The sequence below is a fragment of the Fundulus heteroclitus genome, chromosome 9 (assembly GCF_011125445.2).
Source record: "Fundulus heteroclitus isolate FHET01 chromosome 9, MU-UCD_Fhet_4.1, whole genome shotgun sequence".
Taxonomy (NCBI): Eukaryota; Metazoa; Chordata; class Actinopteri; order Cyprinodontiformes; family Fundulidae; genus Fundulus; species Fundulus heteroclitus.
Genome location: NC_046369.1, coordinates 7,429,666 through 7,444,921, shown reverse-complemented (window position 1 = coordinate 7,444,921; position 15,256 = coordinate 7,429,666). Strand labels below are relative to the sequence as shown.

The following is a 15,256-nucleotide window of genomic DNA, read 5'->3' as shown; positions in this document are numbered from 1 at the left end:
ACAGATCATGCAACTAAAGATCAGACTAAACCTGAACTTTAACAACCTTAAAGTCTAGTGCTAAATATGCCAACTATTTAGTAAAAGGTTGGCAATGTCTATAAAAAAACTTGCATCACTGGACTGGTTCCCTCTTTATGAAAGTACAGAATTGATAGATTTTGTTCAGGGTCTTTCAGGCATTAAATGGTCTTGGGTCAGAAGAAATATTGCATTTGCTGACTTGATCTTTTTAAAAAAAAAAAAAAATTATGCGATTCTTTTTCCATAAAGCACTATTAGTCTCAAAGCTGTTATTTAGCACAGTGCTGTATCCAAGCATATTAATGGAAAGTTGAATGGAAGGACAGTGTTGTCCATCTTCATTCCTTTGTCTTCTCCACCATAAATTCATAGTTAATTTTAATATATATATATATATATATATATATATATATATATATATATATATATATATATATATATATATATATAGTTTAAATAGGCTATAACATGCTGAGAATATGAAATTTGAGTATGAAACAGCATAGAAGTCTTAGATAAAATGTTTAGGAAATTGGTCTAAAGTATGAGATCATCAATCTATTACTAATTACTAAATTACCATTGGGTGATTTCACTAGCTCCAGGTTAAGCCTTTAACGCATGCTCCTATAGTCCTCAAATTACCGTGTCACGGCCTTTACCTTCTGACCTCTAGCTGCTATTTATGTCTTCCTCATGGACTACCACGGTAAGCCTTGATATTTTCAGTCCCACTAAGCGTCTTATAGTGGAGATTAGACTGAACGAGCAAAGAATAAAAATAAAAAAACAGGAAGACGGGACCAGATTCCCTCTGGGTTGTGAAATCTGCAGTAATGTGGGCACCGCTCCAGTCTCTTGTGGTGAAGAAAGAGCTGTGCCAAAAAGCAAAGCTCTCGATTTACTGGTCTGTCTACGCTCCAGCCCTCGCCCATGGCCATGAGTTGTGGATTGCGACTGAAATAAGATCCTCCATCTAAGCAGCCAAAATTAGCTTCCTCTTCGTCAAAAGGGGTCAGTTGAGGTGTTTCAGGCATTTGATCTGAGTAGACTGAACCCAGACATCTGCTCTCATTCACAAGTTGGTCTCAGATAATCTGCTGATGGACCTGATGGCTGCAAACGTGTCATGTGCAGGAGAAGTAGGGACCAATCTTATATTATTTGTTTCAAAACGTTTGATTCATTACTCACTGATATATTTTAAGCTTTTAATTTAGTTAATTTAGGTTTACAGCTGATGAAAACCCAAATTGAAATTGTTCAGTCAAGACCGATAAAAAGGGATTTTTGATACACAAATGTTGGCCTGCTAAAAAGTGTGTCCAGTGTCTCTCAACACTTGGTCGGGGCTCCTTTTACTTGAATTGCTGCATCAATGTGGCGTAGCAAGAAGGCTGGGGTGTATAAACTCATGACATGGTTCCCAACATCATCTCCACTCATCGTTCAGCCTCTGGTGGCTTGATTCCCAAAATGAAATGTAAATCTTTCTCTATCTGAAAAGATAGAGAAATTTATTATGGTTTATGTATTCATTGTGTTGTGTTGTATTTACACATTTTATATTGTTTTGTTGTTCGAATAAACTGAACTGAACTGAACTGAACTGAAGATCTTGGATCACAACAGTCCTTTTGATTTCCAAACACTTAAAGGTCATAGCTTATAACTTTGTGATCAAAACAATTATATTTTCAAAAATAATGCATCCACAGAATTTGTAGAGTGCATAAATAAATACATATAATAAATATATATATTTTTTAAATAATATTTGACGGGTCCAAAATGTATAAATTTTTACTTCTGGTTATGATGGCAAAGTTGACGCGAAAGGATTCTGCACCAATAGGTATAGTAGGTTGAAGTCACGTGAGCTCAGGTGTTGCCAGACCTGAGTAGCTCCGTGATAACGAACAGAAATGGCTTCTCTGCGTTACATTTCTCTGATTCAAGCAGACCAACAAAGAAGCAAAACGTCAGTCAAGCTTAAGAGTGTTTGTGCCGACTTAAAGAACAAAGGGGGCTCAGAAGCTACGCCGAGGTTGTCGCTTTTCTTCTGGACAGGTGAGTTAAATGTTTGATAATGCTAAACCATTATGCTAATGCTAACGGACCTGGCAGCTGGCGAGCAGTTAAAAGTTGGAACGAGAGCGGGCGAGTGCGCCCCCTACTGGCCGGGAGGAGTTAAACTTTAGTTTTAAAGGCAACCGCCTTTAAAACTAAACCTGAGTGCACATTAGTTGCTGAACCAACCAGATCTCCATAGACCTGGATTTTAAATGACCAGGTAATAGATTACAGAGTTTCCGTCCTTTATCGGAGAAAGATGTCTTGTGAAAATTAATGTTAAGCAATGTAGTATATGAACTTTACACCTTAACGATGCTCTGGCTGATATGTTTGCCTAACATAATACCAAATAGGTAATGAAAACATTTAAATACAAACAGTGATGAAAATCAAGAATGTTTGAAGGTTGATTATAAAGAGGCTCGATAGATTATCTTGTTGACGAGTTGGTTTGAGACTAGATAGTCAGACCATCTTTTCTGTCATCTCTGGTTCAGAGTGCCTCAAATGAAGGAATGCACAGTCCACACCTTGTATTGTCCCAAACTCTTGGATGGGCTTTGCTTCACAATCCTCCCAAAGCTGCTTTTATCCTTGTTGCTTGTGCACCTTTTTTCCCCACGTTGTCCTTCCATTTAACTTTCCTATGATTATGCTTGGATATAGCACTCCATAAATAGCCAACTTCTTAAGCTAGGACCAAAACACAACACTTCTGTATGTAAAATAGTTTATTTTGGTCTTATGTGTTGTTTTAGTTTTCTGAGAAGCTGAATTTTGTCTGTAAAACATAATTAAGGAAACATAAATAAATGTTTGAAAAATATGTGTAATCAATATCTGTATGCGTTTCGCTTTATGAACTGAAATGATATTCCAATCTGTAAATATGGCAGCAGATCAACAATAAATAATTTGATATGGGATTCACTTTTAAAATAGATTTAGTTGAACGCACTCAAAAAAAAAAAGCATTTGAAAACAAACAAGGTGCATTTCACTGTGCGGCTTACTCAGGAGCTAAATGCGAAGCAAACAAGTCATAATTGCACAATAGAGGAAAATAAAGTTTAATCTGAACTATGCCTGTTCAGGGTCCAACTCGGCATCATTGGCTGTCCTTATCTGTAACCCTAACCCCGTCCTATGTTAGCCCCCGTCTGTGACGTCTGCTGGTGCAGCAAGCCTTAATTGTAACAGCCGGTGTAATCTCAGCCTGTCTGCTGACGTCACCTGGATATAATCCGTTTGGTCATCTCACGAGCGCAGCAACACCGGGTCATGCAGAGGAAATCCGACAGAGCACGAAAAGACATAAAAGCTTCAACTTGAACCGTACTCAAGAAAGCAGGAAACATATGGGTGCAAAATGTCAGTGTAATGTTTAATTTACAAGTAGAAAAGGTTGTACACAAAATAATATGAATCCAGTTTGAAACACAGCGCTGGTTGTTGGTGTAAACTCTTCTGTTCAAGGCACAATCACACACCAGTAACTTCAGTCTTCAAACTAACAAGCCAGGTATTTGTTCTGGGCTTATCTTTGGTTTTCAGGCATTTAAAAGCAACAACAGTAGTTTAAAAAGAAAATAATAATATTTTACCACACCTACCCTCCTTTTCAAATCATTCTTATTTTTTCAGTGATTTTTTTTTAAACTAAAAGTCTATGTTTAAACTTTCGGTTTGTTGGATAATCTGAATAATTAGTTTTTCCTTCATTTTTATCTCAATTATGCTGTTTGTCAGCTAATCAAGAGTTTAAGACCATTAGTCTTCCATCTATCCATCGTCTACACCCGCCCATCCTTGAAGGGCAATCAACTATACACGCACACGTTCATACTTGAGGACAATTTAGAAGAAGCAATTAACGGTCTTGTTTTTGGGCAGTGGGAGGAACCCACAAGCAAACTTGGACCTTCTTGCTGCGAGGGAAAACAATTGCTTCCAAGTGTAGCCCGCAAACCGAAATATATTATTTCAATTCTTTACGCAACTTTAAATTCCACACCTTTGATGAAGGTGCCGGGCAGTAATTTGGTGAGGGGGAAAAAAAATCATGATGAAGGCCATAAACAACGAGGTTAGGACCGTATCTTATGGAGTCTGAAGAAATAACCGACTGAAAATTAAAAAAAAAAACGCAGCTCACCAAACGACTATCACAAAGGTGGGAAGTAGCACTTCGTTGAAACTACAGTGGCGTGCAAAAGTATTCGTACCTCTTGAACATTTCTACATTTTTTTACATTACAACCACAAATATATTTCAATGGAATCTTACGTGAAAGACCAACACAGAGTGGTGTACAACTGTGAAGTGGAAAGAAAATTATACATGATTGCAAATACAAAAACTGAAAAGTGCGTTGTGCAAATGTATTCATTATATAAGTTCTTATATAATTTATATAATATGAACAAACTTAGGGGGCTAAATTGAATTCAGTTAAACTATTTTATTAATGCCAAAGGGTAATTAAATGCTGGTGTAACTTATGTGACAAGGGTTTCTTCAACGAGTTGTAGATGGTAATAGCTGCAGGTCAGAAGGATCTCCTGTAGGGGTCTGTCTTACAGCGGCTCTGGAGTGGCCTCTGACTGAAGACACTGTGTAAACGCAAACGCCACATCTCGAAGTTTTGCTTGTTAAAATTTCCTTCCCATTCAGATCACGAGCTACAACAATGAAAATTATATTTGTGGCTGTAACAGGAAAAAAAATATAGCTCTTTTGCAATGCACTGTAAATGTTAGAGGTCCAGCATAGTTTACCTATGGCTCTTAGTGTTGCTTTGAAGGAAGGTTTTATTACAAGTTCCCCTTTTCTCTTTTAAGAAACAGAGCGACACTTGAATAAAACAAGTGTCAACATAGTTTAATTTTAAACAAGGCCCAGCCATAAATACAGTATAAAAATATTCAAAAAACACTTGTAAAGCTAAATAAAAAAAATCTTCACAACGCGGCTTCTTTACACATTCGTCTGGTCCGAGAACAGCATGAATTGTATACCTGAGAGCTAAAACTTCATATTTTACATGAAACATGAAAGGCCTCTGAAAACCAAAAAACAAACAAAAAACATTTGACCTGTGATACGATACTAGAAAAAATATAAAAAATTTGCAAATGATTTGCTAAATACTGGGGAACAACATAATAGTAGTCCAGAATAAAAAGACTTTCAACTTACTAGATAATCATTAACTCAGAAAACAGTGTGTTACATTTTGTGTTACATGTTTAGAAATGAACAAATCGTGCAAGAATGCCCCGGAACAGACATGCCATGAACTAACAGCTTTTAATTCAAGGAACAGGTTGGTTATTTCAGGCATCTGGGTGGTTGGTGTTAGTTAATGGGACCCTGAGTTTCATCAGCATGGTGTGGTGAAGGCGAAGTTCTGGCCTGTGGTCTGAACACAACCATCCAAGGCCTTTTTTAGCTCCAATAACTGGTTCCCTCCAACTGCGAGCTTCTCCCTGGGAACAGACGGAAAGATGTTTGCAGTGCAGAAAACAAAAGAAATGGATTGATGATATAAATGAACGTTTTTGCAAAACCACATTTGTTCCTTTGATTCTCTAAGGTCGTAAAACTAAGTTTCTTACTGGGAATTGGTATTTGCTTTCATGCTGTTTGTGTTTTGTTGTTGTTGTTGTTTTGGGCTCAAGTCAGGGCCTTATGATCTGACCGCTGCACTTTATTTCTCAGCGAAAACATCTTAAAACATTCCAGTTATCTGTTTTAATTTTTTGACGCTAAGGCTTGCACGTTTCACTCGCAATTCGATTTTTTTCAACCAAATGCTTGAAATTAACTGCAGACCTTTTTCACCATATGGTTGGAAAACATTGGAGTTTTGTGGTAACCCACATATGTTCATACAGCAGCTTTTCTCCGACAACATTCCAGCTACTTTTGCTGCAGAAACATTTATAATTCTGTCAATGCTGAAGTTTTCCTCTAATTTGGATGAAAGGACGCTCACATTAAAGAGGACGTTGTTCAATCAGAATTAAAATGCTTGAATAGGAGACTATTTTTTCTTTTTAATGTTATGAACAGATTTTAAAAGGGACATATGCTTTTAAGTTCTTCCGTTTCACATTAAAATGATTCATTTGCGGTCTATACAAAGTGGAAGTGCAATGCTTTGGTCTGAATGCCTCTTTAATTTACCCCCATGTTCCCCTCTTTTTCCCCTGTTCTAAGGTATTTTGGTGCTGTCTCTTTAAATCTAAAGGAGACATTCACACCTCGCCCACCTCCAGGTCGCAGGGCGCTCCACTCCACCTCGTTCGGCCATTTTTGGAGTATGCTAGGGGACGGTGTGATGAACTTTTCTACTTTTAGCTTCGCCACCCTTCAGCTTGGACTACAAAAACACTCCGAGAGATAAAAATGGCGGATTCGCGTGACTGGGTAACCTGGAGGTCCGTGACCTTGTTTAGCAGCTCTGCAGCAAATAGTGTGACGTTATTGTTCAAAAAAAGTAACAGAAAACAGAGAGAACTGAACAGCTCGAAAAATGTGACCCAAAAAGAATATAAAGAAATCTAAAATGCAACTGGAGAGACTACATTCAACATTTCTGCATACCTAGAACCTCCATGTAAACAACAAAACACAGTTAAAGGCTAAATAAGTAGATTTTTAATAAGTTAGTAATTAATACCACTTTAGCAACAGTCTTTAAGATGAACTTTGTGGTGTGTGTTGGACAAATCTTTTTAGCTCCTTGTTGAAATCCCTGTTGTTCATGGATTATATTGGGCTCTACACTGTAAACTTGACTGTTTTTTTTTATAAAGAACCTTTTTATCCTAAGTTGGGGCCTTCTCTCTGTTTAACCAGAGTGTAATCCTAACTGTAGAACCATAAAGGTATATCTAAATACATCAGGATAGCGTGACATGTTCCATAAAAAAAGATAAACTTTTTAGACATTAATTAAACAGAGGCGATATAGATCAGTTCTCACGGTAACCTCAAGTTGTTTGGATTCTGTGCCTCTCCACTTCTTCAGACCCTGGATTTCTAAATAAAGTGCAAAATATAATTTTATCTGAAAATAGGACTTTGAACCACTGAGCAACAGTGCCGTCTTTCTCTTTAGCACAGGTAAAGAAATAAATGTTTTCCCCCATGTCCTGGATATGTCTGTGCGCTGTGCCTTTTGAAGTACTGCCACCAGTCACAGTCCTACCATGTGACCAACAAACTTTTTAAAACCTTTTTTTCCCTCAAACCTCTCAAGGCATTGGTCTTTCACAGTTACTTTCACATTTTTCCTTCCACTCAACTTTCCCATTGAGGAGCTTGGAACGCATCTCTCTGAACAGCCAGCATTTCTTTTTAGCAATGACCTTTTATGGCTTAACCTCCTTCTGGCGTGTGTCAACAACTGTCTGAAAAAACAACCGTCAATCATAATATGTCCACAAGATTTCTGTTTTAAAAAGCCAAATGTAAATGCCTGAAATATATAACTCTGTGTTTAATGAATCAATGTGTTTCACCTTTTAAATTATAGATATTGTGATTTACTGAGTTTCACCTATAAATGTAGGATTAATCATTCCAGTACTAATAAGTCAGACATTTCTGATTTAATTCAACACAACATGCAAATGAAAGAACAGCTAAGTGATCCACGGCTTCAGTTGGCAACCATTTAGCCACGTTTCCCTTAAACTGAACACCATTTTCCGGTTACAGCACCACGTGATTCTGGGCCGCTTCAGATTCCTCACAAAACAAACAAAACCAAAAAAGAAAAGAAAAATCCCTGAACCCTACAGTCGTGACAACGGCTGCTTGGCAGCGAGACACTGAGGGAGCTTGTTGCTTGTTTGTCTCCTCCTCTGCTTTATTTCCATCAGAACATTGCGTAACTGCAGCCACGAGGGAGGGAGGGCAGTGGGGAAGAACTTTCTGGCTTTTGACCTCACTGTTTTCCCCCTGCTTTCATCCATCTGTCCACCTCCCCCTCTTTAAGCAGGCGTACATCTGTGCGTTTGCTTTAACCTGTGAAAATGGCAGGTTGTGAGAACCACTGTTTACTCTTGCCATGTTTAGGCAGTACTACTCAGGATGTGTTGGTCTGCACCAGCTCAGCCGGTTGAGCAATTAGGGCCTTTTTTTTAGCCATAGGGGTGAGAGAAAGACTTGTCAATATGTGCACTTCCTCAACTTTACAACCTCCCAGTGATGTTTCGGTGACAGAGAGGTGACTTTAAGAGCGACACCAAGGTCACTGAACCAGATCAACAGCATATAAATAAAGGGTGGATAATTTGGTTCATGCATGTGTTCGATACCACCCAGCGAATGCTCGACAGGTAACAAATACACAGTATTAAAGTGGACAGGAATATGCAGTTATTCCTTTTGGAGGTAGCAAATCAGGTCTTTTAGTCTTTCAACAGTTTCTCACTTAAAGGTATACTATGCAACCGGGGTTGATTTTCCAGCGAGGCTCCCCCCAGAGGGCGAAAGTAAAAGTGCACTGTCGTAAAGATGCTCAGCTGTTCTCCTGGTTTCTCCGTCAAGCCAGGCGCGGTTGTTTTGAGCTTAGCAGACAGGCGAACGCAACGAAAAGTCGAAAAAACGGCAGTACAAACAATGACTAACACAGTGAAAGTATGAACATCAAGCTTCCCGCAGCGCTATCTTGGTCTTGCACTGAGCCTGTGGGTGCGGGCCGAGGGCTCCTGCAATGGCGTACCGCGAGCGAGCTATTTTTAGAAACGTAACGTCACGATGACGTCACATCATGTGGTACGCAGTAGGACAAGCTTGCATTGTCCGCCGCTGTTTCGCTGTAAAAGAGACGTGCGTTACCCTTGGTTTTACTCGGTAAACGACTGCTTTTTCCAAATCTAAGACCATGGTTTTTAAACATTGTTGCTATGGAACGTGCAACAGCGACTCAAGGTACGCTGATCGGCCGCATATGAAGGATGTTTTCTTCAAGACTGCCAAGGAGAAATGTGTACGCTTGGAACACCGGGGCGGTCGGCCTACACAACAGTTCAACCCGGAAAAAGTTACCAAATTCACGTACATATGTAGCAAGCATTTTGTTGGAGGAAAGGGCCCAACCGAAGAACATCCTGACCCAATTCCAGCGACATCAAGTCAAGGTAAGAGTATTTTGGTGGCTGACATGTTAATAATGAAGTGCCTGCTACCATGATAGCATATAGGCTATCATGGTAGCACGCGCTAACTTGATACCCTGCTAGCTTACTCAAAAACATTTCAAATAAGACAAACATTAAACATATTCCGATCCCTGGACGGTGATTACAAACAAAAAAACAGCCGATGACGCCATGACCGCCGCGCAGGAAAAAAAACAAAGCTTACCGTTCATCAACTCGGCCCGTTTTCCAGTCTTTTTAAGCCCTCGACACTCAAGCCATCGTTTGAGCTGAAGGTTGGTGTGTTCTTCGACAGTGCGACCAGTAATCCGTGCGCCTGGAACATCGTCTTGGGAAAGTTTAATGGCTGCAAAGTCGGTCATATCGCTGGTTCTGTTGTGCGTGTAATAGCTGGTTGCTACGGGCGTTCTCTACCTGTGTGCCCTACCTAAGCGGCAAAAGGGGCGTTGCTCTTGAGTCGGTGACGTCACGTGCGCGGTACGCTATTGCAAGTGCGGTATTTCCCCTACAGACCACCAGGGCGGCCGAGAAAACCTTTGTTCGACCTGAAATGACTCATTTAATCATCCAAAACGGTGTGGAACACATTAATTAACTGAAAAATGTTGCATAGTATGCCTTTAATTCACAATTTACAGAACACCTGTCCACAGCTTACTTTTAAAAGAATCATAGAAAATCTGAAAACCACTGTGCAGAAATCCATCACTTTCCAAAAAATAGTACTAACCATATAATGGCAGTCATAGTTTAATTGTTGAGGGTTTTTTTTAAATTATTTTCATGTTATATTCTTTGTCAATGTAATTAAAATTAAACTCTGCAAGCCAAAACATCTTAAAAGGTTAGTTTTCTCTATTTGTAAGAGCTCAAGAAAACGACATAAAAAAAAATAAAAAGCAGACCTATCAGAGTGACTCAGCTTTTCAATCCACCTTACAAAACATTTGCATTTATGGAAATCATTGAAAAGGTTTCAGCTGCCGTTTATTTACCTCACACAGTACACTAAATCATACGTGTGTGAAACTGGAAAGCAGTGAAAGAATTACCTCGGAATGTAATGTCGCATTACAAGACAAGCTTGGTGAATACCACACAGCGAGACTGAGCTGTCTGTTTAAATGCACCCTTTTCTCTTTGCTGTATCATTAAACACACTGAGCACAAAATTAAGCAACGTGAAGCCTTAGGCTGTCTCCTGCTGAACAATGTTCAGCTCCCTGTTGGCTTGTTAAATTGAGCAGAGCCGAGGAGCGCTTTCCTGTGGTCATTCTTTCAGAAACAGTTAAAAGTTTTTCCACTAAATATTAACTTAAAATGATGCTAACGGAGATAAAAAACTACACGTGACAACCTTGATTTATATAACATCTCTGGTTTAAGGCTGAATGAACGCTTTCCAAAAGTATTCACTCCACTACAGCCACAAACGTCAGTTTATTTTATTTCAAATTTGTTGAGATAAACTAACACAAAGTAGTGCATAATTGTTCAGTGGAAGAAAAATTATACATGGTTTGCATTTTTTAAAATTATTATTAGAAAACGGGGAGCGTCACATGATGTGAGGAAAGTATATCTCAGAGACACTTAAACTCGGCAGAAATGATCAAATCCAGAGTTTAATGTCTTTGCAAAATATTTGGGTGACGACGCCTGGCAAAACACTAGTTCTGTGTCCCAATTCTCGAAGCTCATAGACGGAAACAAAGACTCAGACTCAGCGAAAAGAGACAATATTGACAACATAGCGACGAAAATAAGTGAGGAGGTCTTTGCTAAACTTAGCACAAACATGAATGCTAAACTGGATCAGATCATAAAATCAGTGAGTTTTAGAAAAAAAGAATGGTCGAAGCTTGGCATGAACGATTTAGGAAAATAATCTAATTGCGATTTTTTTTTTCTTAATATTGCGATTTACTGCAATTTTTTTCACACAAAAAATCAATTTGTTTCCTCGCCATGCGGATTAGTTGCTAAAAGACCCACAGCATCTAAACTCAGAGCAGAAATGATTGAGTTCTGCCTACAATATATTTCAACCAAAATTGCAATTTTGACTTTTCTATGCATTAACCACAAGCAACAATAATGGCCTCTAAATAAAGATGTTTGTAAACAAGGACTATTTAAAACAAGTACATTTAATATTTCTATTGATCAGAGTATTATTCAAGAGAACAGTTTTTAATTGACCAATCCTTGTTGAACATAAAGCCCAACCAACAAGCAAGTCTATGTATTAAACTGATTGACCAGAACTTAATGCTATGTATGATTATACAAACTCTAAAACAAGTAATAAAATTAGAATATCTCACTGCTGCAACTGTCTTCGCTTCCATGTGGAGGCAAACCCACTTCAAACATTTTACTTATACTAAAGGACGCGTCTTATTCACTAATTGTTACATAGCCAAAAATTGCAGACCTCTGCGATTTGGAAATTGAGTTTTTTAAAATCGCGATAATATTGAAAATGCGATTAATTGTTCAGCCCTAGTCGAAGCGCAAAGAATTACTATTACTAACCACCCAGTTATTAGGTGGTAGCACAGCTGGGGGAAGCCATTACCCAGCTGGAGGATCAGGAGAACAAGCCCCGACGCAACAACATAAAGATTATTACTCTACCAGAACACACGGAGGGGGACAACGTCAAAGACTTCTTCGAGACATGGCTACCAAACTTCACTTGACAGTGGAGAATGATTGGATCAAAGTGAATAGGTGACACGGCATCTCAGCTCAACCCTGATTTGGTGCTGATGGAGGGAGAGTGATCTACATTCATCTACATAACTACCCGGATAAACAGCTGATCATGCGGAGAGATGATCAGCTGTGGTTCTCACAACCTGGGAGAGATTTTAATGTCCGGGAGTCGAATACGCTTCTTAAAAGTTTTTTCACCAACGGTCCAGAAAACATTTCCGCCAGAGCTGAAATGTTTGAGCAAAAACCAAAAACAATTCAAGCAGATGTCTGGTGTTATTTATATTACATTTTAGACATTCAATTTGAAGGGTATCCATCATCTTAATTTTTTTTTAAAAATGTAGCATTCTCAAAAAATAAAAAGTGCATGTAGCCTTTTTGCAGCAAACAGACTTTGTGGACAAGGAGCATTTAAACTTAAAGAAGACCTGGTAGGACAGACATACTATTCCTTATTCTCCTCAAATAGCAGAGGTGTTGCCGTCCTGATACATAGACCCCCCCCCCACCCCCCCTTATCCTGGGTACATGTAATCAGGACCCTGAAGGCAGATATGTCATACAGCAATGCACTATTTATGGCACACAGATAACCGTGATGAATGCCTGTGCACCTAACCCAATTTCCTCCTTAAACCCTTTAAGCAGGAAATTGTTCACAACATGTAAAAGCACATAAATACAGCTTTATCACAGCTCACCACCTACAATGACACAGGCAAGCATATGTCTAATCCGGAAAAAAAACAAGGACTCCGAGAACCCAGTAGCCTATGGACCAATATCTCTCAAAAATGTTGATGCACAAATACTAGCAAAAGTTTTAGCCTCAGGCTTGAAGCTCTCATGACATAACTAGTTACACCTGATCAAACAGCATTCACAAAAGGGCGCAGTTCATTTCAGAATATCCTTCAGCAAGCCTGTCATAAGAACATAAAGGGACAAGTGGACTCTTTGAAAACATTTGACACCGTCGATTTGGTCTTACCTCTTTCATCAAATAGGCAGTAACGTTATAGACATGGTGCAATTATTGTATTCCTCGCCTAAAGCAGCTGTTATTACTAACTCATTTTGTTCTGATATATTCCTTCTAGAATGAGATACATGTCAGGGGTGTCCATTGAGCCCACTCCTGTCTGTATTAGCTAATTAACCTTTGGCAGAACTCAATAAAACTTCCCCGTACATTAAAGGATTTGTCAGTGAAGGTAAAGAGCATGAAATTTCATTATATGCAGATGATGTCTTACTGTACTTGACTGAAACAGATAGCTCAATTTCGCATCTGTTCGACCACTTGTAGAATTTTAGACATACTTCAGCCTAAAATCTATCTAAAACAGAAGCAATGCTAGTAGGGGCTGGGACAATATCTAACCTCCAACAGGATTTAACCTTTTCACTGGTCATCTAAAGAAAATACTTATCTTGGTAGAGCTCTCTTAAAATGCTGGTTAAATTAAACATGACGCATAATAGGGAAGCCTTACATAGTTAGAAGGGTTTACCGGTTTCCTGTTTAGGAAATTAATTAATATACTACCCAGGCGAATATATCTGTTACAGATGTTTCCAAATTAAACCGTTTATTGGTTGTTGTTTTTTCTTCAATCCCACCGTTATGTTTAGTAATTTCTGCCAAAGCTGCAGCATTTTGATTTAATCCATCTGAATGCAGTATTTGCAAGCCATACTCTGATTGGATGGAAAGAAACCTGTCTGTGATTGGCTGGTGAGGTGGACAGTTTTTGAAATCACGAGTGCACGGACAGAATCCAGCGAGTGCACAGCTGGTGTTGAGCGTGGAAGTAGCAGGTCACGGGCAGACACGAAACCGAGGGCGAGGACAGTGGGTTTGAGCACGCGCGTGATGTTTAAACGTTGAATACCTGTCTCACTGCGTGCTCAAACAAAAGACACAAATATCGCTCCAGAAGTGGGTATATGTAATTCTGACTGAAAAATAAGTGGGGATACGGCGTGTACCCACTTATACGACGTATACCCGCGTACACCCTGGACTACACTGTCCGACTTCATGTGAAATTGTGAAGCATTGACACCCATTGTGCAAAGCTTAGTTATTATTATTATTTTTACAAACACGGCAAAATCCTTCGTCATCTTTACCGTCGACAGGCTGCAGCCATGTCCCCAATTCCTCGTTTTCTATCCACTTTTGTTGAAATTTGCATTTTTCCCATTCTCTAGCTCTTTCTTCGCCTCAAGCTCCTTTTCCGAACATTGTAAAGACATACGGCTTTACGATCAACCGGAAGCAATTCCGTGCAAACACGCGGAATCAGTTATATGTGATATAATATATCTGACGAAACTGTTTTTATGAACTTTTTTTTTTTTTTTAATTAATGCATTTTTAATGCTACAGATAATCACATATAATGACTTTCAATGCTAATTAAGGCCTTAATTTAAAAAAAATTCATTTAATGACTTTTATTGATTTTTAATGCCCCGCGGAAACCCTGTTTTAAGTGTTCCCTTTATTTATTTTTGAGCAGTATATTAATACTACTTTCTTTCTGCTCGTTTTGCGGCCTCTACATTTCAACCAACATTTAGGCTGTTCTACGTTGGGTGAAGCATGTTGAGATTAAGCTCCCGGGATGTTTCCAAAATGATTGGTGGTTGTTGTCATAGATTTTCTTATTCGAACATCTGGGGTAACTTGGGCTGTCTCTGGGGAAATGTGTTGTCATCAGAGAAAAACGGCATACTCTTTGCATTTTTAAATGATGGATTAGGGATATTGTTAGAACCTAATCCAAGTTTAAACTTTTCAGCTATTTCCATGACCTCTCTGCTGTTTCTTGGTCTTCAGGATGCAGTTTACTTACATTCTCTAACAAACTTTTCCAGAACAGCTGAATTTATATTCCTAAATATTTAAAGAAAGACTGTATTCACTAATTAAATCCATTTTCAAAGCAAATGGAAGCACTCCATTTCATTTAGGCATATTAGAATAAAGGGGGCTAAATACATATAACACTGTTTTTTTTTGTTGTTGTAAAAAACCATGAATCATATCCCTTCCACTTTGTATTTATGCACTACTCTGTGCTTTTCTGTCACATAAGATTCCAATAAAATACATGGAAGTTTGTGTGTGTGCAACGTCACAAAGTGAACACAGTTGCACGGCACCTCTGATACTGCAGGGCATGACAAGCAGCTCTAACACATTCCAGCATGCATCCACACTACAAAGAACGTGAGAGATTAGTGC

General features: G+C 38.8%; 1 protein-coding gene across 3 annotated transcripts in view; it reads right to left on the bottom strand.

The window, feature by feature from the left end:
- Nucleotides 1-3,459: 3,459 nt before the first annotated feature.
- Nucleotides 3,460-15,256, bottom strand: part of swt1 (SWT1 RNA endoribonuclease homolog) — a 42,343-nt gene continuing 30,546 nt past the window's right edge. For all 3 annotated transcript variants that reach the window (XM_036140933.1, XM_036140934.1, XM_036140935.1), the window contains exon 17: nt 3,460-5,589. In XM_036140933.1, the coding sequence (XP_035996826.1) occupies nt 5,484-5,589 (106 nt within the window). In that variant the 3' untranslated portion in view covers nt 3,460-5,483. The remainder of the gene's footprint in view (nt 5,590-15,256) is intronic.